At 37.7% G+C, this 22,794-nt stretch overlaps 1 protein-coding gene across 1 annotated transcript in view; it reads left to right on the forward strand.

The window, feature by feature from the left end:
• Window positions 1-723: 723 nt before the first annotated feature.
• Window positions 724-22,794, forward strand: part of LOC112162169 (muscular LMNA-interacting protein) — a 24,355-nt gene continuing 2,284 nt past the window's right edge. Inside the window, exons 1-11 of the mRNA XM_024297876.2 lie at window positions 724-831; window positions 6,529-6,654; window positions 14,038-14,175; window positions 14,385-15,854; window positions 17,524-17,595; window positions 18,129-18,200; window positions 18,271-18,354; window positions 18,448-18,483; window positions 21,727-21,774; window positions 21,869-21,931; window positions 22,013-22,135. Coding sequence (XP_024153644.2) covers window positions 817-831; window positions 6,529-6,654; window positions 14,038-14,175; window positions 14,385-15,854; window positions 17,524-17,595; window positions 18,129-18,200; window positions 18,271-18,354; window positions 18,448-18,483; window positions 21,727-21,774; window positions 21,869-21,931; window positions 22,013-22,135 — 2,247 coding nt within the window. The 5' untranslated portion in view covers window positions 724-816. The remainder of the gene's footprint in view (window positions 832-6,528; window positions 6,655-14,037; window positions 14,176-14,384; window positions 15,855-17,523; window positions 17,596-18,128; window positions 18,201-18,270; window positions 18,355-18,447; window positions 18,484-21,726; window positions 21,775-21,868; window positions 21,932-22,012; window positions 22,136-22,794) is intronic.

The raw sequence follows: 22,794 nt of genomic DNA on the forward strand, positions 1-22,794 counted from the left end.
CGATGCTTCTGCACAACAGAATTGGCTTCAAGCTGCCCGATAACTCATTATTAGACCCACACTGACATGCCTGTCAGATAAAACTCTTTGCTGCTGAAGATCGTGATCATCACTGTATTCAAAATGATCTAATAAATGTGTTTTCTAATTTATATGAGCTGAATGAAATCTTAAAACAATTGCTCCCCGTGCTCAGAATATTTATACCGTTACAAGTCAATGTTATATAAGTGCTTTTCATTATTTCTCCTCTTGCTGTCACTTCTCTTGACATAAACGTTCATAATAATGAGGTAATTATTTCGTCCAGTGAAAAAGAGACTTATGAAAATATTTTTTCATTCACTTTTGTTCTTCATCACCTTTAGTACGTGATGCAACCTCAGGAATAAGCAGGAAAATAGGATTCTAGGTTTTTGCTTGACGTCTGTCACGATTCATATAATGATAAAACTTCAAAGACTGGAGATAATTACACACCTCTGTGTCATCACTGGAGGAGTTGAAGATTTTGAGAAATGAACGGTAACAAGGCAAAGAGGAGCCTGTTTCAGTCAGAGAGTGATGCCAGTGGCTCCTGCACCAACATTGTTTTGATTGCACAACACGCAGACCGCCGTCTGCAAGCTATTTACGGGTGTTTGGCATCTATAAAAAGAAATCAAGAATGATCCACACACCAGCAGTAATACACACTTAACTTCATAGTGGGGGAGGAGGGGGGGGGGGGGTGTCACTGATTTGTTCTCATTTCAAGTCTTGTTTTGAAATCCGGACCGGAGCGGATCTCCAGGAGTCTGAAGTCAAAGTGTAATTATGAGTGCCAGGAAGGTAAGAATGATTCAAAATGTGCTTTTTATTTAACAAACCGTCCTGTGAGGTGGAAATATTATCTATGACCATCCAGAAAGATTGACTTATTGTGCGTTTTTTTTGGCCTTTCCACCACCAGTCTCACCCACATAAACAGGTTTATATTCAGCTGCTGTGGCTTGATACTCAACCGGCTGTTTCCCTTCACACTGGGGTAAACAACAACAACACGGCTTTCAGATGAAACTTAATGCCTTCTAATGTGGGAGTATCTATATACTTCAATAAATTAGACATTTTGTTAAAATGTGGTTACTGAATTGGCAAAAATAATCATTATTCCCACGTTTATTTACTCTGTAATAGAATATGACTCTCACTGACAGTTGGGTCTTGATCTGTTTAACTTTGAGCATGAGCCCTATAATCGCAAGACTTATTTATAGTTCTTTGAGAAAGCCCGATGTCTTCAGAAGTGGCTGCCACTGGTCTATATTTGCACACACTATCTGCTCTGCAGGGAGGGCGTTTTTGTGTTGGTCTGTAATTAAAACCGAGGTCTTTCTGCTCTGGTGCTTTCCTGACGGACATTTCTACATCTTTGCTCTACAGTTTAACGACTGATAATAACACAAACAAAAATCTTGGTTATGGGAGAAAAAAAGTCTCAACCTTAGGAGAAAAAAAAAACACATCTCTATTGGACTATATTTTTTAAATAAATATTGATATATGTGTCACCTTGTGGTTGAATCTCTGTTTGGCTGACCAGCACGGGAATGCTGTTCGTGATGGATCACTGTTACAGGCTTGACGTGCCATTTGGGATAACTCAGAGAAGGCATGCACCCAACCACGGGACATGTGACAAAATGATCCAGCACCAGTGGAGGAACACAGGGATTAAACATTTAAGAAGACTTGAATAATAGTTAAGTAGGAAATGCTCACTTTAATCTCTCACATTGTGACCCAGCTAAGACTACAGTGAGTGATAAATCAGGGTGTTTCGCATAAGATATCTCACATGTGTTTTTTTTTTTTTTTTTTTTGGCTGAGAAACCTTTTTTGTTAATTAGAGCTGATAACTGAGCCCCTCGCGGCTCCTGGAATAGTGAGCTGTCACGATAAACACTGCAGGTGTTAAGAAAAGCTGTTATAAGTACACAATTTTACTCAACGAGAGATCTTACATTTAACATTTTGAATATCTTGAGAGTTGACGATCTATTGAGATCCTGACTATGAGGTGGTTAAATAAATGTGAAAAAGGTCCAGCGGGGGGGTCAGCTTCTTGTCTGAGAGACGAGATCTGACTGCTTGATAATTGAGAATGAGCAAGGAGCTAAACTGTCCAGGAAGAAAATGACTGTGAGTTGATCCATGTGTGAGAAGGAGAGGAACCTCAAGCATCAGCAGCAGCAGCAGTGTGGGAAGAACATGAGAGTTGACTCAACAAGCAGCTGACAGATTGAGTCTTTACACTTCTGGATTAAAAATCCTTAAACACTAATGTAACTGAAGGGTGGTGGAGCTTATAAAAACAAGATGTTACCGATTCATTTCTATTTAAAATGGTCAAATTATACAAAGTATTAAACAATCTCAGTCAAGTATTAAAAAAAAAAAACTTTTCTTCCTCTGTGACACATTTTCTGTTTTAAACGACTATACTTGGGGCACATTTTGGTAATATCATACTTTTATTTTAAATTTGACCTTAAACTCCACAGAAAGAAGAAAAAAGATTTTCAGGTAACCTTTGAATTTTAGAAATGTCTTTCTGGATGTTACAGGGACCATCCGACAAGTTTAAGTGCTACCACACAAAAGGAGAGTGCTTTGTTCTTTTTTGTTTATGCAATTATTTTTTTTTAAATGTGCGTCTTGTTTATGATTTTTTTATTTGGTCTTTTATGAAATAAAAAAAATAAGGGTGAAAAAAGCTGGAATTTCAAAACAGTGGGTCATGTGACCTTCTGTTATGAACTTCACACTGTCCTTCAATGCACCCACTTCATCACCTGCTCCTTCACCTGCCACCATCTTTACTGTACTGGAATATCTCAAAACATTTGAATTTAGTAAAAAAAAAAAGTTCAGTCAATTCGAAAAAATACATATTTTTTTGTATTACTTTAAACCTTTTGCATGAATTACTGCATCAATGTGCTGCAATAAGATTTTGATAGACACACCTCTCAAAGCTGCAGTTATCTGCAGGTCTCCCTTGAAAAAGAGATCTAATCTCAATGGGATTTCCTGATAAAATAAAGGTTAAAAAAACAATTCTGCATCTTTTTCTTCCAAAAAAAAAAAAAAAATGCCCTTCAGCTCAAGTGTCTGTTAATTTATTGGACACAGCACTCTGCCAACAACCAGCTTCACTGCAAAAACATCAAGTCTCACCAAGTCACTTTGTCTAGTCTTCATTTGTTGTTACACTTGATGTAAGACAAAAGTAAGTTACCACTGACTCTCCAGTAAGATGTAGCAGTTTGTTTTGAGACAATAAATCCTGAATATCTTGTTGATCAATTTGATCTTAAAAAACATCTAATTTAAAGCAAAATTTCAGAATATTTTTTTGTAGTTTTTTTTTAAGCTAAAGTTTTATTTGGGATGGTGATAGGTTTTGTTTCAAGAAATAGTCTTGCCTGAATTAGACTATGGTCATATATCCCACAATGCCATGGTGTGGCGAATTGAATGCAAGTTTTTCAGCAAATTCGGCAGGTGGCATTTGTAATCTGGAGGCGTCAGTGACATTTTTACTCATGGTGGCCGCAGTGGTTCTTAGAGAAAATTAAAATTTTTACCCAGCAATTTTTCTCTAAAAGTTGACTTCGGTCAGTGGCCTCCTGGACAGTGACAGGTGGTGATGACCCTTTTATGAAATCAGGTGACAGCTGGGCGGCCACAGGGTGAATTGCTCGCAGCAGAAGTCTAACTGGATGATGTCTAAATGTCTCTGGACGACGACCATCCATATCAAGTGCCACCCGCTGCCCGGTACCCAAGGAGTGCATAAAAAGCGAGGCATTCTGCATGCCTGATGACCGCCTGGCTGCTGCCATCTACATTCATGACCAGGCCAGCCATTTTCAAAAAAATTGGACGGCGGCATGAATTCTTGAAGATTCTGCGATGCCTCCCTATTGCGCGGTGGCAGTTGTATTTATAACTGTAGCATAAGAACAACTGGAAAGTATGATATTTTTCATGATTTATTTTTTAATTTTTAAGACAATTTTATCTTAAAATGTTTAATTTTTGCACACCGTTAGTTTCACACATTTTTCTTTCTTAATTAAAGTATAAATATAAGTTTTACTGTTTGAATGGACTGACAACCTATTTTGTTTTCAACAATAATGTAATTTTTTAAATTCTATAATTCACTTAATGTCTCATTTATACCTAATGTTGTTTATCTCTTCTGCCTTCATCTTTTTAGACAAGCAAAAATCTGGTATTCCTCATGTATCTAGAGTACTGACATTTGCTTTTAGGGGTGAAATAAAGGTAATTTATTTAACACGTCTGTCCATACTGTCCATAGTCCTTTCATCTTCACCACCCAATCTAGCTTACCTTCACTCACGGATCTATTTGTTCTTTCGTTGGCTGTCTTTCCTTCTGTTTCTCCATTTTAGGGCTCTTTGCTTTGCCTGCTCCTTCTCTTACAGGGTTGTCTGCAAACATCACAGATTCTGCCAACCCGTCCATCATGGCTGCAGACAAGACTCAGACTTGATCTAAGATACAATACCAACTCCCCACACCCTAAACCCCTCTGTCATTTCACATCTTGACACTATTTCACAGTAATCATAAACGCCTTGCACAACCTTTGTGTTCCTCTTTGCCTCCAACTCCAAATTTCCTCTCAGAGATCATCACAATCTCACAATTCTTCTAGTTCATGACTTCTAACCGAACTCCGTCTGTTCTCGGATCAACTCCGTCTGAAGTTTTCTTTGCTCTCCTCCTGGTGTGTTTTGACAGAGATTTTACCTCATACTTTTCTAACTTTTTCCTCATTACTTTAGTTGTGTTTCGATCCTCTGTTACTAAATTCCCTTAAACACTTTCATCCAACATCTCTCCAATGTTCTGCAACAGTTTTTCTTAGTGGACTTACATTTTAGAATGTTTTTGTTTTAGAATTACTTGTTACATTTCCTCAATTTGTCTTAGTATATTGTATACATAATTACCATTTGCACTTTTTAGTAATACATTGTGTAGTTTTATAATGGAATGTGTTGCATTATATTTTCATATTTTATTACATCACTTCACATCTTGGAAACAAATTTAAACAAATTTATGATCAAAAAAGTACTTCACTTTGCACAAAGAAGGAATAAAAAAGAGCAACATTTTAAAAAGAAGCATAACATTTTTAAGCAAAAAAGTAGATTTAATGTAATACAAAAACAAATGAGTGATGTAAGAACATAACTGAAAATTATAAGTCATTATTTATAGATAATCTGAAAAAACATTTTTCACAATTTGAGTTTTTGCTTTTATTTTAAGTTTATTTAAAGGAACAAATAGCTCTAAATATGTAAACATGCTGAATTGATAGGTTTCTAAAACATCCAAATTAATACATTGCAATGTTTTTATAAAATACCTGTCAGGATTTCTGGACAATTTTTCTTTGTTGTTTTTTTCTGCTAAAAAATAATATCCTTCACCAGATGTTGACTAAGAATTCAATTTATCCATCCACTTCCTGTTTTTCTTTGCCGTCATCATAATCAAAAAACAGAACAACCAGCTGCAGACAAAATTAAAAATAATCATATTTTTGTATCAAATGGAACATTTTGTTTCTGAATTTCAGTTTTTAGGGGGCATAAAAGTCTAAAACTTTCTTCTCTCTCGTCAAGGTCCTTGAGATGTTTTTATTATAACTTTTTATTCAATGTACAAACTTAACACTTATATAACAGCTGATTTTTTTTTCTTCCATTATCCTTCAATTTTGCCAGCTCAATTTTTAAAAACTTCTAAAAACTCAAAATAGTTGCACAGATACTGAACACAGTGCAGGACTGGATCCGTCTTCATTAGAGCATCTTTTTTCCTCCAGCTTCATTCCCATCTGTAGTGATTTTGTTTTATCTGGTTTAGTCATCAAAGGACCAGCAGAACATTTGCCCTAAAATAAATTACTTGACAAATGTCCTTTCCTGCTTAGTAAACAACGCGTTGTGATTGAATTGGTGAGGAAACCTCTAAGTAAAACTGCACTGGCCTTTATGCAGCATAATTTGCTAAAATGGTTCACAGGTTTGCTCTAATGACGGGTTTTTGTTTTGAGGCTGAGCTGAATGACAACAGGAGTTGATTTAATTGCAAGTGAAACCGCATCATGAGTGTAGTTTTATCAAGGATTTAAACAGCAGGACACTTAATTGCCCAATTTGTGAGCTAGTGTGCATGCAATTATGGATCATTAGAAGCAGGAATAGTTACATAAGAAACAAAGTTTGAAGAATGACTCAGTAGAGGCTCAGTACTTTCTAATATTTATTTCAAGACAGATATTACAGTTTTATTTGACCAATTACCTGCTGCAGTTTATTTCCTAACTTTATTTAAGTGTATCTAAATCCGCTTAACAAGGATAGATTTCATGGCGTGTTGGAAAATGTGAACCATAACCATGAATTTTTTCCTCTTTGCTCTGATTTACAGGTTGCAGCAGGAAACCCAGATAAATCTACTACTTTCACATTTGTACCAGAGGTGCACAGATTACCTGCTCAAGTCATTTTTACCGCGGAGGATGCGTCCAAAGCTCTGGCTGTAAAATCAGATAAGGTACAACAGAAGCACGCATTTTCAAACTGAGAAACGTATGCTTTTCTGCAGCTGCTTTTCAGCTCCGTTCTCCAGCTGTTTTCACAAGGAAATCGCTAAAAGCATCTCCTGCTTCTGTCCATTATTTATAATCATGTTTGTGAATTATGAATCCTTTATCCTACTTTAATCTGCAAAACATACTTTCTATACTTTAATGCTCTTTTGTGACCAGTGTGTTTGAGCAGTATTGCACTTGCTGAATCTAAAAAAGCTTTTTTGTTAGCACTTTTACCCAGTTTTATTTTAAAAGACCATCGTTCCATGTTTAAACATGTTTTCATTTAGCTTCAAATTTTTTTCAATCATTCAGGTTTTATCTTTTGACTCAGAAACTGTCACTTTAAAAGACTAAACAAGTTTGCTCTTTGTTACATGTGACTTTGCAGAAGGGATACAGGTTGGGGTTTATGCTAGATGAGGTGTCCATTATCAGAAATTATTGAAAGATATTTTTTGCGTTGAACGTTTTTTCCACAAAGTCCGTTATTTCTGACAAATGACACCTTGAAGGGCATCCTCTCACTTATTCCATGGTCATTTATTAAGGAAATAAGCATCAAATCAAGTATTAGTACCTTTTATTTTCCTAGTTTTAGCACTTTAATAGCAGACTATGGTATAAGGAGAATAATGCCATTTGAGGAATTGTAATTGAATTGAATTTCAGAAATAAATTGACAATGTGAAATAAATAGATATCAAATCAATAAATAATAATGTAATGCACCCCAGTCTCAAAATGATCAAAATTGTCAAACAGGTTAAAGGACACCATAAAATCACGGCTTTTCAACTGTCTTGCTGTTGTGATTAACTGTGTTTCTGCTGTTCTAGTTACCAACTGACTTTTAGGCCATCACAATAATATAGATAGTTCAAGCTATGTGGCCAGAAATTCTTTTTTTAAGGTGTTCATTCTCACTTTTTAATTGACACCCTGCAGCCAGTCAGAATTGAATATTCACCTGGACTGTTGGAATAACAATAATTATAAAATTATGGATGCTGGAAGAATGTGCATTCTTTAATCTCATCACTCGAAAAGCAAAATCCCATTCTTAAAGCTTGACAGCTTTGAAAATTAATTTGAAAATTACATTTGTCTAAATTGCTGCTTAAATCTCCTTTTATTGTTGTTTTTTTTTTTTTTTTTGTTACATTAAATGTTAGACCAAGAGACCGCAGAAACAAAAAGTAAAGTTTCTGCAAAGCGTTAAAATATTTAGGACAACTAACACTGGATAGAATATTTTCCACAATATAACAGAAAGTTTCTGACTTGAACATACCACGCTAAAAGGAATCACTGTGGGGCAAACAATGCAGATGAAAACGACCACCCTCTGGGTTCTCATGTCACCCCCCTGTGGTGTCGCTTTCTGGAGGGCTTAAAGTGCACATGGATGTTTATCCATCACCAGCGTCAGAGCAGCACTACAGTGCTGGATGCCAGAAGGCGTCTTGTTGGCTGCCTGCATATAAACTTCAAAGGTGTTTTCCTGCAGGGGGTGGCGCCTTAGGTTTCACAACTTCCTCCGCTGTCATTACTCTGGGAAGTGGCAGCCCTTCTGTGAAAAATGGCAATTGGGCCATTTAAATGTTTGATCTTCTGAGATAAAAAAAACTTTCCACTGGTTAGCAAGTTTAGTGTGAGCTCTTGTTTAGCTGAAACAACAAATTTATGATAGAACATATGAACTTTGTCAAGCTCAGAATTGCACATCTTTACACTGATGTACATATAATCTATTCTGTGTTTTGTTTAGTGAATTAGTTGGTGCTATTCCTTGGGGCTCTTTGGTAGTGGTCCCAACCCTGGGCTGTAAACTAGTACCGATCCATGGGACAGTTGGGACCAGGTCACAGATTAAAAAAAAAAAAAAAGAGACAAAAACTTTTTTTCCCAGTAGCCAAAAAATGCATAATGAAGAAGAAAAAAACATATATGAGTCGCTCCGGAGTATAAGTCGCACTTTTAAGAAAATAGTCCAACATTTATGAACAAATTCAACAAGCCCGATTTGACATCAAATGCGATTCATGCGTCAAATTCAAGTCCGCTGAATCTTTTGATGCGCGTCTAATTTAATGCTCAATGCTTGTCCAAAAATGTGTTCATAAACTGGACACTCCCATTGGAGAAGCTGTCTGAAGTTTTTAGACTCATCGCTACATGATGGAGGCTTTGGCTGTTTATCTCGTTTAAAATACACAGAAGATACGGATGATGTTGAGAGGTTAAGTTATTTATTTTAAAGAACTCCACAAAAGCAACTATAATCATCTCTCCATTCTGGGTTCAGGACAGCAGTTTTTTGTCTTTTTCTTACGGCGATCGTTCCCTTCTAGCCTGCAGGAGCTGCATCTAAATGACAGTTTTTAGCTGCTCTTCTGTCTGTGTAAAACCCAGTTTGATGGCTTGTTGTCTCGCATTAGCCCAGGAAGAGAAAAATAAAAACAATAATAATAATGTCTTGATGCAAATGAGAAAAACATCATAACATCCATGAAGAGAATGATTAGATTATCAGGAACGTTTGTTTTGAACGTAACTTCTTCTTCTGCGTTTCTGTCAGCTGACAGCAGTAGATACTGATACACAAACCTACAGTGCCCTCTAGTGGTTGTTATTGGGAAACAACCGCCAAAAGGTAATCGGTTTAAGTGAGGAAAATAACAAATATATGTGCCTAATTAGTTCTAACAAAATCACATATAAGTCGCTCCTGAGTATAAGTCGCACCCTTGGAAAATCTATGAAAAAAGCGCAACTTATAGTGCGGAAAATAAGGTAATATAATTTTGAAGTAAGTTTTATTTGGGGAAACTACTGGATTCTTCACAATATAAGGTGATTTCCGTGATTTTGTAAAACGGGGCTAGTATTGTCGATACCAAGACTTTTTACTTAATATTTTGAGACCATTTGTTAATTTGCCATTTTGTTTGTTAATTATGTGTAGAATAAAACATAAGACAAAGAATTTCAGCAATTGAAAAGCTAGCTAAAGCAATCTGAAACTGGTGAGTAAATATGAGCTCTTTATAGTACATATTGAAGAAAAGCAGTGGCGAAAGTATCAGTTTCATCACGCTTTTATCAATATTGACCTTGGTATTAATGATATTGGTACTCAGATCAATACACCCTACCCCACTCCTCACCACTTTCAACTCATTCTTGACGAGTGTCAAGTCATTTGGTCACGTGTCGAAAATACATCTGTTACTTTCTTTAAAGGAGTTGCACCGACTGTTAAATTGAAACCCTTAAGTTGACAGAGTTAGCAAAAAAAAAAGAAAACATATTTGAAAGGTTTTTTTTTTAGCAGAAAAGAGCCAACAGGTAAACAGAAGAAGAGCCCTCAAATTTAATGAGGAAAAAAAATGCTGCATTTAACAGAGGAAAACCTGGAATCTTTACTCCAAATATGGATTTATAGAGACAGTTGTTCCCACACACCATAATAATAATAATAATAAAGACTACATTGCAACCAGCTCTCTAATATTACAAGGATGCTTTTAATAAAGTTGCTCAAATGGTGGATTCACTTTTAATATTAGAAAATACCTGCTTTGGTAGTTCTTTTTTTGTATAACATTGCACCTCAAAAGTCAGACAAGGCTGACATTGGCATCTGATTTGAATATCTTTTCAAAATTATATTGTTTTAAAAAGCGAGGATAGATATAAAGTGAGTGTAAAACTTAACCCAGGACTGTAGTATTTATATTTGGAGTGCACTTTGTTGTTCCTATTCACAGAGTCAAAGCCTAAACCTTGGTGCGCCACTGCATGACATTCTTTTCAGCAAAGATTCTGCCACTCATGTTTTATTTAGTTTGACAACAGATAAATTAAATTCAGACTGAAAAGCAGCTCTAAAAGAATTTTGAATGTGTTTGGAGAACTGACAGCTGTCAGTGCAATAACGTGTCAAGTTTATTTTTAGAGCAAAAACTTCCACAAAAGTTGGAATTCACGTTAGTGAGGATGCATATAGAGAACATACAATGCTGCTCTTGTAACTATTGAATTTCTACTCTAATTTCTATTTTTCCAGGACTTTGGAGGCTGTAATTAACTAAATAGTCTGTGGTGTTTATGCATAATTTAAATCGAAGTCAGTGTCAGTATCTAATTGATGTATTGTGGTTACAGTTATTATATAATACAGTCAAGAGCTCGATCATCAGCTATTAGTTTCTGCATCTAATCATAAATAGACTTTTATCCTTTCTATTTCCCTTAATCAGTTTCATGGAAGTCTCCAAAATTAATACAAATGCAGCTTTTTGCTTCATTCTTTTAAAGCTTTTTGCAGAAATGTTTCATCAAACACTCATAATTTCTCAAGTAAAATGGCTACATGACACACGAATGTGGTGTCTGGTATCTTGAATGCTCAGTCACTCTGGATCTCTACCAAGAATCCTCTCACTCCACCCGAAAGAGTCGGGTCCCTGAGCAGGAACAGAGCCTCCTGAGGCTGCACTGGCTCTTCGGAAAGCAGGTGTGTGCTCCTCTGGTAGCTATTTCAATAAGGAGAGAACTCAGAACTGCGTAGAAAATTTTAATTGTGATGAATTGACAGGCTGCAGAATAAGTCTTTTTGGCGATTGGGCTCTGGCTGTAGAAATCTGCTTGATATGATGATCTTTGACCAAGTGAAGAGATCCCCCACGCGGGATTCGGGAAGAAACGGAGCCACAGGACACTTGGAACCAGAGCCCAGACGCTGATGGTGGTACACAGGGCAGCGCCAGTCAAGCCGGGGGGAGAAGGGGAGGAGGTGGGCCGGCGCAATGTCTGCAATGCGGAAAAACAAAACGTCACTGAATTTAAAGGTAGACATTTGATTGTGATTGGTCGTGAAGTGAGTGAGTACTTCGCTATTGGCTACCGTGATTACCAATTGATGACGTGAGAGTAGTGATGAACGCCCTGCACACCTGGGAGAGTAGATCTTCCTTATTGAAATTGCGCCAAAGCTTCACTTGTACATACAGTCCTGGAACCACCTGGAGTCTATAACCTTCAAAAAATCTTCAAATCTTTCAACTTTGCTCTTCCTAAAATCAATATGGTTCCTCTTCATCTTGTTAGTCCTCTGCTATTTGAGTAAACAGCACAAGTTCTGCAAATGCAGACACAGAGAGGAATACCAAAAAGGCAAGGCGTCCATGTCTGAGGATCAACTATTGTACCGTGTCTATTTATAACAACATGTGTTCAGGGCAGGTTTGGCCTTTGCTTTCATTAAACACCGCCGTGCTGTGTCACGGACAGCATTTGAGAGTAGCTCCAATTATCATAATAGAAAATCCATGAAAAACTGTTTAAGCTGACAGAGGTTTTATCAGATTCAGTTCAGACAAATTATTTTTTACACTGAAGCCAATTGGAAAAGAGTACGGCAAAAGCATCCCCCTATACCACCACTGTCAGTACCAGCCCAACAGAGAAGGATCATCACAACACATTGTTATGCAAAGATAAGATTCAAATCTGTAGGATGTAAGAAATGTTCAATACTTTTTTTTTTTTGCTATAGTAGGCATAGAATCAATATGGGGACTATTACTGAAGTCAGATTACATATGTATTATCAGGAATCAGTAGTGTGGGACTCAACTTTCAGCAGATTAGGCTTGATGATAGAAACTTAAAAACTTAAATACATAAACCAAATAAACGCAAACGGGAAGCAAAAAGAGTAACAAACCAGATGACTGGAAAAACAAACAGAAATACGGCAAGAATACACTCAAAGGACACACAAAACATGACAAAAAACAAGAAAACACAACTGAAATCAAACAAGGATTTTGAAATCATCATATCATAATTTAAAGGAATTTTCATGTAAATGAAATTTTACACTTGACAAATTCTCAGGCTCTTGATTAATGGATACAATTTAACTTCTGATACATTTTTCTTTCATTTCCAACTTTCAGGATCCTAATAAAGACTTAAGCCAATTTCACTCACCAGTATTATAGATAGAATTACCTTATTTTTAATCAAAGTTGTTCTGTGACATTTAAATCCATCTGAATTTAGTTAAATGAAATGTTTTGCTCATTTGGGAGTTTTGGAATGGAGCTCCGACGATGAAGAGGTGATTAAAGACCCTTTCCAGTCATATTTTGATCTATTTAAAAGCCTTCCCAATGGTTTTTAAATAATAAATATTGCATTTTGAGGTTGTTTTCTAGGACATAGTTTTTGCAGAGTGGCAGTAGTTCATTAGAAAGAGTTAACCTGTTTCAACACTGTCCCACTAGCTTACAGCCCCTCACACCTCCAAACATTAGATGCAACAAAAATGGTGGAACTATCCAGCTGTACAGTTTTGAGCCAGATTCTAGCTCAGACAAGGAAAAGAAAGACATGCATGGATGTATATGTCTCCAAATGGATGGATCACAATGGAGAGGAGCAGGGAGGTGAACCATTCACATTCTTATATACTCTCTTTCAAATATATATATATTCTCTTTCGCATACATATATACTCTCTTTATGTATGCGAAAGAGAATACATGTATGCAAAGAGAGTATATATGAATGCGAATGGTTCAGAATAAATAATGTCTTGTACGGCCACTCATAGAAGTAGCTTCTACATCACATTTTTTGGTCTGCTTTTTCGCATTGACTTGAAAAAAAATAAATAAATAAAAAGAAGTGCAATTTTAAGCTTTACTCTTTTATGTCCTCTATCATGAGAAAAATGCCGTAAGAACTTGCCAAAAACACAATTTTCATCTCACAAGGTCTTTAAAAGTCACAGCTGAGTCTTTAAAAGTAAACAAAATCATTTCACATTCGAATTTCATTTTCCACAAAAACTGAAGAAGTTAAACAAAACACTACCAAAAAGCTTTAAAATATAATTGAAAATCTATTCTCTATTTGACACCAGGATTTGTTTTTGCTGCTTTAAAAAATCTCCTGAAATAACAAAAACTAAAACAGAAAAACTGAAATATGCAAAAAAAATAAAAATAAAATAAAAAGCTAAAACAAATACAGCCAAAAAAAAAAAAATCTGTTTCTGTATGACTACAGATGGAAGGCCTAAAAGTCATATGTGAACTATGACGCTGTGTCAGTAATTCAGCTCAGCAGATGAGTCATCTGCTTCACAAATGTCAGCAGGACATGCGCGTGTACAGGAGCTTTATATATGTAGGACTTGTGGAGCGGGGTAAACAGCAGACCCGCGTGCCCACAGAAGCTCACTGAAGTTCACCTCCCATTTTCTCAGGTTTCACTTGCTCCGCTCCTCTTCAACAGAGTTTTTTTTTCTTCTAATTTTCTGCTACTAGAACCCAGTTGGGTCCCACGAGAGGAATATGTGGGAGACCATGCCGGAACGAGAGATTTTTAAAGCCGAGAGAGTCGTTATCAAGGACTCCGTAGAAGAAGGAGCGAGACACATTATCCAGCTGGATACACAACCCCGAGTGAGTACGGCACGAGAATTCACAACACCACCAACCGGAAAAGAAGTTTATTTGACATCAAAGGTGCACACACAAGTTAGTTTTCATAGAAATTACAGATTAATGTAATTCAAACCATTTAGCTTAACTGTAATGTTTTTATTTTGTGTGTGTACATACTTTTATAGCCAAAAAGATAAAAACCAACCCACAAATTCTTTGTTTTTTAGTTGAAGTCCAGTCCGGGTCATAAGATCTTCTCTCAAATCAAAGCCTCGCCTCCAGTCAGCTCTTGGTCTGAAAATACATCCAACCACGTAGCCTCTGATGTGGTCTCCATGGAAACGGGTGTTGACAAACACAAGGATGTTCACCGCGCTCAAGTCAGCTCGGGTTGCTCTGAGAACAGAGCGTCAGAGGACAGGGTGAGCCCCACAAACTCTGCAGACTTGTTCCCCACCCCGACGTCCTCCAGAGAGTCCATCCTCTCGGAGTGTTGGGACAAAGAAAAAAGCTGGTTTCAGCCTTCGTCTGCCACCTCTCCATACTCTTTCAGCCGCACAGTGTCTCCCTGCTCCTCTGTCCGCTCTGGAGCCTTCACTCCTTCTGTTATCCAGATCAAGAAGCACTTTCTTGCTCCAGGCTCCAGTCTAGTTAACATCCCTCAGACTTGTTTCTCATCTTGTGATAGCCTGTCGTCGTCTGTGTGTGCGCAGACACCGCCTCTCCGACACCGGCCTCCTCTCACCCGACTTTCCCTCCTCACTGCCATCCTCAGGAAAGGTCGGCTCCCTGTCTTGTCCACGGCACAGGAGAGGCCGTACACCCCGTGCTGGCCTGTCAACCTTGTGAGCCTGTCTTTCTGTAACGCGTGCTCAGCTGCCTCCAGTGTGGCCTCCATCCCCCTCCAGCTTTCCTCTCAGTTCTCCTCCTCCACCTCAATTGACAGTCAAAACCAAATTCACAGCAAAAACTGTGTCACAGCCTCAGACAGAAGATGGCCTAAGATGGAAAGACGTTCAGAGCAAATTTGCCCAAGCAGTGAGCTCAGGCGGGAGCAAGTTATTCCGCTTCCACCCGTGAGGAACGGCACGTTCCCCCGAACTCCTCTGCCTCTGTTATCAAACTTCAATTCTGCCTCTCCACCAAAGCATGACAATTCAGATTTTGTTGCCTCAGCTTACAGCTCCTTTTCCAAGCATAGCAACCCACACGCAGATCCCAAACCTAAAGAACTCATCTCCACCCCCTCCAAACTTTATAACGAGGAAATTAAACGGACACCTCAATCACAGTCCTCCCTCTCAAAGCTTCGCTTGCTGTCTCAGCGACTGAAATCTCCACCTGTTTCCCCTCATCCTCCGAATTCAATCCCAGCATCTCCCACTCCTCCTTTACAAAACACGACTCACACCTCCAGTGTGGGGGCGTGTGAGTCAGACCAGAGATTTCCTGCTGTCAGAAGTATCACACCTTCACAGGCCTTCCGTAAAGCCCACTGCCTGCCCCCTTCCCGCTACGCAACAGTTGCCCTGCCTGGATGGCAGTCTCCCATCAGCCCCTCCACTCCCACACCCTCTCTGGCTCCACCAGTCCGAAACCTCACCACGTCCCCTTCTCTGTCCCTGAGATCCACCCCCTCCCCAAGGCCGGGGAGTGGAATTTCAGACTGCAGTGACGGCGAGGGTAAAAAAAGAAAGGTAGTCCGTCTGCTGGCAGCATGCATTACTCGTTTAAAGAGTGGCTTGACATTTACTCTCAGTTTCACAACATTAAAAGCAAACATCACATTTATCCTTTCTTAATTATGTTGATGCTTTTGTACTTTAGTGCAGGGGTCCCCAAACTTTTTCTTGTGAGGACCACATAACTGTTTTATTTTCTGATGTGGGGCCGGGATCGGTTTGTAGGCTAACAGAAAAAGTGTAGCAATCACAGCCTAAATGTAAACATTTACGTTTTCCAGAAAGCCACACATAGCCAAATTTAAAATCATTGATTTTTGCAATCTTCATAGAAAAAAATAATACCAAAACATTTTTAAAAACTAGACACATAGCATTACCTGCGATATTGTGGCCGCTGAAGATGCTAGTGCTGATAGCTGAAGATGCTGAAATTGATAACTAAAAATACTGAAGCTAATAGCTCAAAATGCTGAAGTAGATAGCTGAAGTGGTTGAAGCTAATGGCTAAAAACGCTAAGGTTGATAGCTGAAATGGCTGAAGCGTATAGCTGAAAACACAGAAGTTGATATCTAGCTAAATTATTAGCAAAATGCCAAATAAACCTAAAAACGGAAACAAATCTAAATTAGTCAAAATAGCAAGCATGTAGCTGAAATATTAGCTAAACTCTGAAATAGCCTACAAAATTTAGAAAAATCCAAAATTTGCCAAAACAGTTAGCATGTAGTCGAAATATTAACTAAATGCAAAATTAGCCTAAAAACTGCTAAAATAACAAATTTAGCCAAAACAGCTAGCATAAGGCCAAAATATTAGCTAAGCTCAAAATTAGCCTAAAAACTGAAAAAGCCTAGATTAGCCAAAACAGCTAGCATGTAGCTTAAATATAAGCTAAATGCCAAAGTTGCCCGGAAAAAAAAAAACTGTTAAAATATGTATTCTAGCCAAAACGGCTAGCACAACGGTAAAATATTAGCTAAACTCCAAAATAGCCTAGAAATTCTTAGTAACTGCCAAAATAGTCAAAAAAGCTAGCATAAAAAGAGTTTAATATTTTAATACCTGAAAGAGCTGAAGAGCTTAGGACGTCCAAAAAAGTGTATGGAAAAAAATAACAATAATAACGAAATAAAGAACTAGTTAGTGAATTGTATTAAACCAATAAAAAGTCTATCCTCTCCCGTCATAGGTCAGACTAAACAAGGGTGGAATAAAAAGTCACGTTCTATGTCGTTCTCGATCAGCATTTCTGATAGTGTGGAGGGGGCCGGCCCAAATGTGGAGGCGGGCCTGATTTGGCCCGCGGGCCGTAGTTTGGGAACTCCTGTTTTAGTGGCTTTCTAATTAGACTTTTTTATGGCTTTACCTCCAAAAAAAAAGGTACAAAAGTGCATCAAAAGGAGTTTATTTTTAAAGATTCTCGCAACAGCTTTCTAACATTTTGGAGTGGTTAATTATATCTGTTGACATGAGCCTTCTGTGCATGAAAGTGATGCAGCTTTAACAAGTTTTAACATTTCTTTTTTCTGTTTTGCACCATCAGCAGTCTAAGATGAATAGGATGCTTAAACAAATAACACAGGCTTTACCCAAACACGGGTTTGTTGTGTGTGGAGTTTTGAGCCCCAGCTAATTTTAACGATTTGTTTCTTTTTCTCAAAAAAAAAAAAAAAAAATCAGACACTCAAAATTAAGTCAAGCTACAAATCGCTGGCTGCAATTCCTACAAACAACCTTCTTTTGGATCAGCAAGTAAGTTTGACACTTTTATCCAAACTATTTAATGTTTTTTACACTGCTATATGTACTGCTGAAAGCTCAGATTTATATTTTCAAGTTAAATGCATGTAAGCTATTTAGAAAAAATGCTTTATTTTGCTTGTAACTTTCAACAAGTTATTTGTCTTTTTAATTGCAAATTTAAACAATTGTCTAAATCATGTGACAGGCAGAGATAGAAGAAACTGTTGTGTGCAGCTTCATAGTAATTATGCGAGTGGCTGTCAATTAAATGTGAACCTAAAGGGTTTTTTTATGGACAGGTTGTCAAAGCATTTCAGATTTTGATTAAATAACAGAATGCACATTTGAAAATGTTGCTTAATAAGGCTTAAATAAAGCCAACGCTTCTGCAGAACAACGAGCAACGAATAAAAGTCTGAATTTCCCCCATGAATAATGTATTTTAAACCATCTGGGATAAAGTTCAGCACCTTGTGAACATAAAAATGGTGAAGCAGGTTTGTCATCTACATCTATTCTCCTCTCCCTGTTTAAATTTACAGGCGATAGATGAGCAGGTAGAGAAGAACCAGAGTCGGCTCCTGGACAGAGCTGTCACTGACACACACGCAGAGGTACTGCAACACGCCTGCAGGCTTTCACATGCACACGCACAGCGGCATTAACGGCTGCCTCTTCTGCTAGATGTGCTCTCCAGCTCAACTTCGACAACAGTCAGAGGAGCTTTATGCAGTAATTGATGAGATCCTGGCAGATTCCAGTCCTGTTGTGAGTCTAATCATTTGATGTGAAATTGAAAGAAACATTTCAGTTCTGTTTATGTCAGATTTTCTTTTTCAAATTTTATTTGTTTTGGTTCAGATCTCAAAGACATCAAAAACCAACGCTGGTATTCAGGTGAGATGATTTTCTTCAACAGCCTTTAACAATCTGACATTTAACTGTTTTATTTGTAAAAGAAATTTTAACAAGCCGAACTAAAGAAACAACTTGTAATTGGAAGGAATCTTTCACAAACCCTCAAAAATTGACCTTCTGCGTGCTTAGCAGACAAAGCAATTCTGTGCGTTCAATATGTGAAAGCACATTACAAGAAAAGCAAAATACTACTTTTTTTGTTTTTTACAAAGCATCTAAAAGCTTTTGCTAATTGAATGTCCTTGATTGATCATTAGCCAGCGTGATCAATCCCTTTAAACAGAAGGTGTTCAGGTCTGAATCAGTGACTTGTGTTGATCAAACCCACTCCCCTCAGTCCACATAAGAAAAAAACAAACACAGAAAACAGAAAAAAAGTGACAATATTGGCCTGTTTAAATAATTTACCAGAAGAAAGTCTCTTCTTCAACCCTGTTACATCCTGCTGCTGCAGCCTTCTTTTCCATCCAGTTCCCTTCGGCTCACCTGGCAGGTGTGGCCAATCTGCCTTGATTGGCAGGTGGTGTCCATATAAGCCAGAGGCGGCCACACCAAGCCAGGCAGGGAGCAGAGCAGCAGGCTGGGTGGTGGTTTGTGTGGTGTTGGTTTGGTGATTGGTTTTTGACATTTGTTTTGTCCTCAGCAATCTTAGATTGCTGGGTTTTGTTATGTTAGTTTGGGGTTGGACCTTGGTAGTTCTGATTTGCGGGCTTTGTTTCATTTCTGTTCATTAGGTAGTTTTCTTAGGCAGCCCTTAGCAGGGAGCTGCTGACTCCGACGGTTGTCATGACTGGGTCAGCAGTCTCCCTGACTTCTTTTTCTTTTGGCCAAGGTCCCAACTCCATTTTGGTTTGTTCTTTTAACCTTAACCACCAAATTTCTCTGCTTTGTTTCAGGACACAGGTTTCCGTTTATTTTAATAAACTGTGTTCCTTTTATGTTGGTGTCCACTCTTTAATGTTATTGTCCCCTCTGATGGATATCCCCTAGACACCGGGCCAGTTTATTATTGGGGACGTAACATATCCCCTAGACACCGGGCCAATTTTCTATTGGGGACGTAACAAACCCTTTAAAGAACACTAATAATCTTTTGATTCATTTTAAAGCCAGTGCCAGTGGCCTTTTAATTCTCACTATGCTGTTTTTAGACTAAATAATAATTAAAAAACTGTGTTGTTTTCCAGAATATAGGTTTCTGCAGACCAACAGGAGTTCATAGAAAGTTGCCTTTGAGTTGTGGGAGGGACATTTGACTCTGAGAAACTCCAACCCCCCTTCCCATCACCCAATTTTGAGAGCTATCAGTTTTGCTTGCACATTCTCAATCCCTATTTATCATATACAGACGTCTGGTTCGGGCCCCCTCCTCATCACTTTTTGACATTTTGGGTGTCCCCAACTCATCGTTTTTTAATGTGCTGGCTGTTCCCATCAAATCATGGGTCCCCTTCCCTCAGGACGTTGTAACAGACATGGAACCACTACCAGGTTAGGGTACCGGCACCAAGTTAGGGTACAATATTTTGAGCATTTCTATTGGAAAATTGAAGGCCCCAATCCGTTGTACGTCCATAGAAAAAAAGAACAAGATAGTTGGGGCGGAGTCGCTGTTGCCACCTGCTGATTGGCAGAAAGTGATGACGACATTAGAAAGAAACAATATAGCGCTAAGCTAGTATTTCAGTTTTCCTTTTACAGCGGTATTCTTCTTAGCCGCCCGCAATCTTCTTTCAAACAACATTAAATTCCTGTTAAACATGATGTACCAGAGGTAAAACAAGAAAAAGACGATCTGCTGGATGACCTCTATTGTTGTTGCTTTTCTAGTCATCACAATAAAATAAACCTCTCAGTGGAAGCGAGGCTTAACTGAGTGTAAATGCTCACCATAAATCAACGGGTCCGTCCCGTACTTCTCCTCCAGTACCGAACTACTTAGTGGAAACAAGGCTTTAGGGTACCGGTACTGGTACATACCCGGCTACGTCTCAAGGTTTGGGGACCCCCGCGATGCAATTTGATCTCAAGTGTGTTAAGGCTCATTCTGCAAGAAACGCCTTTTCCACTGGTACTGTATTTACAGATCCAGTTTTAATCTTAATTTCCTTTATATGTGTACGCCATCATCAGAAAAATGCCACAAACACATTAAAAACACCCAAAACGCCATTTTCATCAGAGTGGGACTTGAACACCATGAAACGAGACAAGGGAGACAATCTGACATACTGTAAACTCCTCAACTGATTGTGAATCACTTACCTACTGTAACGTGTTTCACATCTACTTCAGAATCTGCTGGAATTATGTTAATTGTCTAAACGGTAACCTAGTAGTTGAAATAATGTTAACTCTGTAGCTAAAGCTCGGATGTTAGAGGGCAAAGGAGGGACATTCGCCTCTTTAATCTTGTGTGGAATCAAAGATCTTAAAAAAAATCTTTTAAATGAGCATCAAAGTGGTATGTCTCTCCATTTAATGAAGCTAAATGTGTTGAATTAGAATACACGCACCTCCTACTAACTATTAAGAAATGGAAGAGTAATGATGTGGACGTGTTTGGCAACTACAGTCACAACGTTTAACTCAACTAAAAAAGTTCACAGTTACCCCACAAACTTAATCTGATCTCCATCAATGCCGGTAAAAGATTTGAAGCCTCATTAAGAACTACAGCACACTGATAGGAGTTTTGGGCTTGAAGCTGATCAAAGTTAAATAAAAAAAATGCTGCTCAGAAAATGTCTTTGACCTTTAAATCAAAAAATACGTTCTGCTTTTTTCACAACGGGGAACACAAACTAAGAAAGGACATAAAGTTAAGTCTGATGATGCAATCACAAGGACACAAAGAAAAGCTATTATGTTCATTATCAATCACAGGAGAGGGGCGCTCGTGAATGTGTTCAAGAAAAATTTTGTTTGAAGACTTTGTGTAAAAGTCTTACGCACAAGATGAAAATGTAGTAATTCTAGTCACTGCTCAAGCAAAAAGAATAATCTGGATGTTTAAACACTTCAAAAATACCAAGAGTAAGGATAAGTCTGAGGGCTATTATCATTGTGAAAATAAAAAACCCTGGAAAGATATCAGGCATGTCCAACAAAGACATTTTTCTGCCACAAGGACTGTGACTTTTTATTTTTTTCAAACTAAGGTTGTTCTAATTTCCATCAAGGTAATAATCTTCTGCACTTTTTTTTCTTTTCCACCTCCAGCATAAAACTCAATCATTTCAAAAATCCTTGGGGCGTGAAACAAAATATGTGAGTAGGAATCTGAGTCTGCACACTATTTTTTATTAGCTAAAGTAAATGTGTTAAATTAATAATGTCATTATTATATTATTATTTTACTAAGGCATCCGTGTGCAGCCTTTATCCATCCACCGACAAGTCAAGAACCCTGGTGAATTCTAAGAAGGTACAGCTTCAACAGGAGTTTTTGTTGAACTGAGACTTTGAAATTCTGAATATTTTTTTAATGGTTTGTCATTTTCCTCAGACAAAACCTGGAATAGTTCGCCCAATGACAGCCATTCCCCGGTTATCAGTGAAGGACGAAGATGTCTCTCACTCAAGACCCTTCCGGAAGCTTTTCACTGAGACTTCACCCATCAAGAAGAAGGTAAAATTATGAAACGTCCTCATGGTTTTGGTCCTTATTATTATTATTATTATTATTATTCCTTTCTAAGAAGTGGAAAAAGTTTTGGTTGTTATATTGCCACACAATTTAGTTCACTGAACTCTATCAGTAAGAACGTCTCCAAACACAAACCCACATTTTTAAGTGGAAAATTGTGCTTCATTTTCTTAAAAGATCATTTCATAGTGACTTTACAAAAAAGAAGAAAAAAATCAAGCCAAAAAGATTTTTCTGATCCTCAGAATGTGTGTTTGAAAGGTTTGAATTCTATAAAAACTGATCAAAATAGGAATGCATGGGTTCTTATAAATTAACTTTTTATTTTGTTTATGTCTGAATCTCAGGCGTACCTTAGGACAGTAAAGAACACTTATCCAAGATTTACTTCTAATTTTACTTTTTGTAAGTTGTAAAGGAAGTATTTAAGTATTTTGCTTTAGTGCCTACTGTAAAATCACCACCTTCAGATTCCAATTTATGGTTTCCTTTTCCCAATTCCTTGTTTTCATTAAAGCGAAAACATTGGAATGACTTAAATGTATTTATTTTACAGAATATGCAAAATATTAATGTCCAAAAATGCTGATCTGTTGTTAAATTCTATTAACTCATCCATAAATGAAATAAAACAGTAAAAC

Source organism: Oryzias melastigma, linkage group LG15 (genome assembly GCF_002922805.2).
Source record: "Oryzias melastigma strain HK-1 linkage group LG15, ASM292280v2, whole genome shotgun sequence".
In the NCBI taxonomy this organism is placed as follows: domain Eukaryota; kingdom Metazoa; phylum Chordata; class Actinopteri; order Beloniformes; family Adrianichthyidae; genus Oryzias; species Oryzias melastigma.